This window comes from Triticum aestivum, chromosome 4A (genome assembly GCF_018294505.1).
Source record: "Triticum aestivum cultivar Chinese Spring chromosome 4A, IWGSC CS RefSeq v2.1, whole genome shotgun sequence".
NCBI classification, from domain to species: Eukaryota; Viridiplantae; Streptophyta; class Magnoliopsida; order Poales; family Poaceae; genus Triticum; species Triticum aestivum.
In genome coordinates, this window is record NC_057803.1 from 576,387,522 (window position 1) to 576,393,666 (window position 6,145).

Genomic DNA, 6,145 nt, shown 5'->3' on the forward strand with positions numbered 1-6,145 from the left:
CAGTAGATGCCAACAATACCTTGTGATTCACAAATAAAATTTGGGCTAATCACATTAATACTTGGAAGAGCACATTGAAAATAGTCATCATGCCAAAATGACAAGATGTAGATCTCACACTAGTGATGGATAATCTGCAAATTGTGCGGTAGATACCAACAATACTTTGTGATTCACAAATAAAATTAGTCATATTAAGTATGACACTTCGTAAACCGAGTTTTGTATTTACGTTAAGATTTGCAAGAGAGAGAAAAAAATCAAGTGCAAAACATCGTTGTTGCACTTAGTATCTTGGGATCCATTCCAGATGGAATGATCGACGCACCCAATAACATAGGTCAATGCCTTGGGACTCAACCAATATGATACTACAAGGTATTAACCAAGATCTAAGATAACAATAAGCCTGATGGCTTGTGTTGAAGTAGTATTAAGCCTGATGACAGGGATGAATTTGCGAGTTCAGGAATGTTGATAGCTCTGAATGCAAATTAGTCAATAGAGATAAGGTTCCTTATCTTCGTGTGTGGTTGTGCATACAAACGAATCAAATCGATTCATTCTACGCAGACCGCCTCCACTGTACCACGCTGGATGATCCAACAGGATGGATGGCGTCGCGTTAGGAGATGGGTTTGTGTGCCGCGCCAGAGGCAGAAGCCACAGGTGGGTTTCGTCGAATGGCCTCTCTATGTCGCGCGCCTGGGGGCTGGGATGGCCGTTCCGCGGGCAGTCAGTCTGACGAGCGGAGCGGCGTTGAGAGGCAGTATCGAGGGCGCCGCCTCGTATACTGCATCGCGAGGACGCACGCCGGGGCCGAGGGCCTGGCGAGCTGTCAACAAGGACGGCGTTGTCGTCAGAGAAATGTAGTCCCTGGTGATGCACAGATGTGCGCGAGGGCCGTCGGCTCTGTCGATCTTGGAGAGGAGGCCTCGCCGTCAAGGGACAGTCCAGGGGCGTTGGTCGCGGGTGCCGTGATGTGCATCTGAGAACGCCATCGGATGATGCACCTTTTGTTTGTAATTCGTGATTGATCAATTCTTCATGAGATTCGCGTGAGTACGTACATACAGGAGAAAAGCAATCCATCATTAGATTATTGGTTGATCACAAGAATACTAGATCAAGTAGGCAAAGATTAAATAGGTAATCTCTGTTATTTTTATTTTCTTGATTAAGGCAGATCGACATGCTCTGTTCTTCCTTCTTTTCTGTTCGTTTCTTTCGGAGCAAGGGCAGAGCATCTTCGACTAGTGAATCGACGGAGGGCTGAGGCCCTTGTTCTTCCTGTTGTGGCCTATCTCTCTAATGGAGAGCAAAGTGCATGATAACGTGTTTAAAGTAGAAAGTAAAGAATGAGAGAGTTTGAATAAAAGATGATCCATCAGTCTTTATTGATGATAAAAGTGGGGTATTTATACCCAGGCAGAAGTACACATGCTTGGTGGTCAAGTAAACACATAGTTATGCAGAGGCCGGGGAGATCCCCTTTTCAAAAAAAAAAGTAAACACATAGTTACTTGAGAGCCAAGGAATTACATAGTTGACTTGAAAGCCAAGAAAGTACTCCCTAGGTAAACTAACATAAGAGCGTTTAAAATACTAAAGTAGTGATCTAAATGCTTTTATATTAGTTTACAGAGGGAGTACATGGTTGCTTGAGAACCAAGCAACCTATCTAACAATTAACTTAATCCTAATTAGCTTAATTAATATGCAACTATATATTCTTAACACGAAGCACAGAATGTTTGGGCAGAGAGCAAGCCGCCACGTCTCACCCACCCTACCCTGCGAGGGGCCAGTCCTACGATCCCTGCCGCCTATGGTACAGTCACAGTCACCCATCGCAGATAAACTTTCCACAACACCCACAGCCCGACCCCGCGCACACCTACGACCCCACTGAAAAGCGGGACCCGCCTCTCGCAGGCCTTTTTACAGACGCGCGGGCCGAGCGTCGCACGGTGACCGAGCATTTTCTCCGAGGGCAGCACAGAACGAACTGTCCGGAACGTCACGGTCGCCGGAGCGCGTGGCTCGAAAGCTACCCGTGGCCGTGGGGAGCGGGCGGGGGCCCACCAGTCAGAGCTCCTCTCTTCCCCGGAATGAGGAGGAGCACCGCCCGCAGAATTACCGAAACGCCCCTGCCGCCGAGGACCGCGAGGCCAAAACCCTGAACCCCGAGAGCGGCAGAGGCAGAGGCAGGGCCCGGGGCAATGCCGTCCATCCGCGCGCTCATGCGCCTCGCCGCCCCCCACCCGCCGCCCGCCGGCGCGGCGGGGGAGAGCCCCCCGCAGCCGCAGCGGCGGTGTTCCGGCTCCCCCCGCCTCTCCTCTCCCTCCTCCTCGTCGGCCTCGGCGCCCGCCAGGCCGTCGGCGGCTGCGGCGCCGCCGCAGGGCCCCGTGTACCCGCTGCGCGACTTCCCGGGGAGCGAGGCGGCCGCGCTGTGCGGCGCGTTCCGGGACAACGCGCCGTGGCTGCTGGCGCGCTGGGCCCCCGTCGCCGCCGCGTCGTCCTCCCCGGGCCCCGCCGCGCGCCGGGCGTTCCTCTCCGACGACCGCACCGGCGCCCTCGTCCCCGTCGTCGCCGTCGAGGTGCCCGCCGCGTCCTCGCCCGCCCCGCTCTGCGGCCTCTGCCGCTGCGCCGGTGAGTGCGCCCCCCGTTTTGTTCTCCTCGCGTGCTTCGTTGCCGGCGTGGCGCCTGCGCCCGTTCGAGGGCGGTTGACGGATTCGCGCGGATTTAGGTTTCGGTCGGTCCCGATAGTTTCTTGATCGCCGCTGATTTGGGCGAATGGATGAGAGCAGAGGGACGATTGAAGTTGGGAACTCTTCCAAATGATTATTTTCCTTCGTGATTTGGGGAAGAACCGCGGTTTTGCGATTAGATAGATGGATTTCCGGCATTACTTTCTTGCAATTTGTTCATTTCCGCGTTACTGCAAGCCTGCAACAGCTCGAAATTGCGACCCAAATTCGGCGAATGGATCATAACAATAACTGCATTTTGCTTCCTGTTCTTGCATTCACAACCATAGATTGTTTTACCCCGATTACACATTGCCTGGATCGGACTTGACGGGCTCCATCCAGCCGGTTCAAATTGTTTGGAATCCGCTTCCTGAAATGGCTATGCAGGTTGCAATGATGGCCTCTAGCCCACCAAAGTTTTACTTCCCATCTAGGAAAAGTGGTGGTTTGCGCATTGATGAGTTGGTTTGGTTCCTAGTACTATTTTGCTGAACGAGGACAATTTCCTGTCAGGTTGGAGCCACCACTGGGTGTCAAAACGGAGCTACCATTTCATCATCCCCACCGACGCAGACTGGGACCAGCATTTCGGCACAGACGCGCTGCTTGGACGCAGCGACCACCTCCTCCATGGCCTCATCCACTGCAATGGCTTTGGCCACCTCGTCGCCCTCCGCGGCGGCGACGGTGGCTCGGCTTTCCTCTCAGGTCATGACATAATGGATATCTGGGATCGCCTCTGCTCTGCTCTCCGTGTCAGGTAACAGATTTTACTTGTACTTCTTTCCTGTTCAGAGACTCCCTGCATATGCACTTATGCTAATAAATACCATCACTGCTCAACTGATTAATATGTATTCTTCAGTTAAAAAAAAGATTAATCTGTATTCTTTGAATGGGCTTCTGAGATGTGCGTACTGTAAGATTGCAATTTTACATTTAGGGGGTAATGGAGTAAATAATAGAACTTGAAAACCCTTTGCATGTATACAATGATTATGCATACAATGGAGATCGCTGCTTTATTGTCTTCTGAGCTTTGAGAGCCTTCTATTTCTATGCAGGGCCGTGTCTCTGGTGGATTTTTCTCGGAAGCACTCTATGGACCTCCGCCTCCTGCTCGGTGTGGCGAATGGTGAGACATGGTTCACCCGCTGGGGATACTGCCTTGGCAGGAGATGCTTCAACATGTCTACCTCCGCCTATGCCACTGCTTTGGAATCTCTGGCTTCACTGCATGTTGACCATCTTCGCAGCCGACATGTCCGTCGTGTGGTCACCATCTACCGGCGCCTATCCAACAAGCCTCTCATCACTGTCCGCGAGTTCCTCCGCTGCCTCCTTGACTGGAAACACCATGAAGCGCCCCTTTCACCACCTCCTGTGAAGCCATGCTCCCGGCTCCCATTCCTGCTGCCGAGGCCGTGTACGATGAAGAGGAGCCCGCCGTGCAAGCGGTTCGAGGATGTGATTGACCTGCTCCATTGTCGATGGTCCAAGAAGCGTATGCTCAATGCAGCAGAGGTTGTTGTTGAAAAGCTGCTTGAGCATGGAAATGATGCAGAGATGACAAGGCAGGCAGTGCGAGATGCTGCCAGGGTTGAGATCGGTGATACTGGTCTCCTCGACTTTGTCATCAAGTCCCTTGGTGACACCGTTGTTGGCAACCATATTGTGCGCCGTCTTCCCAGCACTGTGACGCGTGTGCTCACGTTCAGCCTTGAGGAATGGGGAGAGCCAGTGCAGATGGATGTTGAGGTACAGAACACCCGTCCTGCAGCACCGTGGCCGAGCACAGTGGATGTCGAGCGGGATCTGTGTGCTGTCTACCGGGCAATGGTGGAGGCGCTAAGTGGGGCAGCACAGGCCGTGCTGGACTGCAAGCACTGGGTGAAGTGCTGGGGCCTTGGGGATGAGTCTGACGATCAGCTAAGGTTCCTCGTTGAGTGGCGACCGCAGCCTTGGGAAGCTGCTGAGCTCACACGGCCACTGCCGTCAGGGGAGATCGTTGTGGTGCCAGTCCATACATCGATAGGCGAGCTTATCATCGAGGCAGAGCATGCGCTGAGGGACACGTACTGCTTCTTTGAGGAGTTCCAGGCTGAGACGCTCGACGGCATTACTGGGGAGAAGTGGGATCCAGTGGTGCTTGGTGGAGCAGAGTCCGGGGACACGATCGGCGTGCATGGCCACGGAGCGGACATGGAGACCGGGCTGCGGTGCGAGGGCGGGCTCGACATGTGGGAAGTGAGGTGTGTGTGCGGTGCGCGGGATGATGACGGCGAGCGCATGGTGGCGTGCGACGCTTGCGATGTATGGCACCACACGCGGTGTGTCGGCCTTGCGGACAGCGACGCGGTGCCGCCATTGTTCCTGTGCATACTCTGCGGCGGCGCGCTCCTAGCAGCCGGCCCGATGCTGGAGGAGGCACTAACGCTAGCCAAGTGACTATTCTTTCTCTTTCAGCTGTTCTTGTCTTCACAATGCTCACTGATGGTAGTCTGACGAGGTAAAACCAGTTATGAAACCTTTTTCTTGTGTAAAAAGTGCGTTGTTGTGGTATGATTAGTGCTTCAACTCAGATGTGGTATGTCAGAAGTTAATGTGTAGACGTAGTAGATGATGATATGAGGGGATCGGTAGACAGTGGATGGGGGAAATCCCATCCTATCCACGTCGGTTGCAGTCCGACTGGAAATTTTGTTAGTGCCTGATACATCACAGAAGATGATATAGCTAGCTAGATGTAAATACATGTTCTGTGATTGTATCTTGTACTGTCTCTGAATCCCTCCCAAGTATTATATACAGACAAATAAAGTCATATTATGCTGGTGTGCTGTCTGGCTTTGTTGTTTTGTTGACGCTTCCAACGGGCGTTTCCGCTGTTTTGTTGGCTTCATCATGTGTAACAATCTGTTGTGTTGCAGCCAAGGAGTTTTACATGGTCGTCTCTCACTCTTGCAACTTTCTCCCATGTCAATGAATGGATGTTACCAAAAGTTTGGCCGCTCGGGAATCTGCTCTGAGCGCGACGCCATTCTGTCTTAGCTTCCCAGCGCGACACGGCCCTCGTTCGTGGTGTAGGGGTCGGCATCTAGAGTGCGAAGTTCGTACTTCCACAAAAAAAAAAAAAAGAGTGCGAAGTTCCTGAGGACGGTCAAATGATTCAAAAATAATATTTCCAGGTTATAAAATATTTGGAAAAAAAATCTGTGAAAACATATACTCCTTCCGTCTCAAAATAAGTGTCTTAACTTTATACTAACTCTAGTATAAAGTTGTACTAATGTTGAGACACTTATTTTAGGACGGAGGAAGTACATATTTGTGACGGATTTGTAAAATTTTGTTCAAAAATATTATGATTTGTAAGCTGGATTAAAAAAATC

At 51.8% G+C, this 6,145-nt stretch overlaps 1 protein-coding gene across 1 annotated transcript; it reads left to right on the forward strand.

Annotated features, from left to right (window-relative positions):
• Positions 1-2,053: 2,053 nt before the first annotated feature.
• LOC123087089 (PHD finger protein MALE MEIOCYTE DEATH 1) lies at positions 2,054-5,585 on the forward strand. Its single transcript, XM_044508991.1, has 3 exons — positions 2,054-2,652; positions 3,267-3,513; positions 3,818-5,585. The coding sequence occupies exons 1-3, from the start codon at positions 2,223-2,225 to the stop codon at positions 5,199-5,201; spliced, it is 2,061 nt and encodes a 686-aa protein (XP_044364926.1). The 5' UTR covers positions 2,054-2,222; the 3' UTR covers positions 5,202-5,585.
• Positions 5,586-6,145: the final 560 nt, after the last annotated feature.

Excerpts from the sequence above, each read along its gene's own strand:
- LOC123087089 (XM_044508991.1), top strand. The coding sequence starts at position 2,223 with ATGCCGTCCATCCGCGCGCTCATGCGCCTCGCCGCCCCCCACCCGCCG. Across the intron at positions 2,653-3,266 it reads CGGCCTCTGCCGCTGCGCCG|GTTGGAGCCACCACTGGGTG; the intron begins GTGAGTGCGCCC and ends ATTTCCTGTCAG. Across the intron at positions 3,514-3,817 it reads TGCTCTGCTCTCCGTGTCAG|GGCCGTGTCTCTGGTGGATT; the intron begins GTAACAGATTTT and ends ATTTCTATGCAG.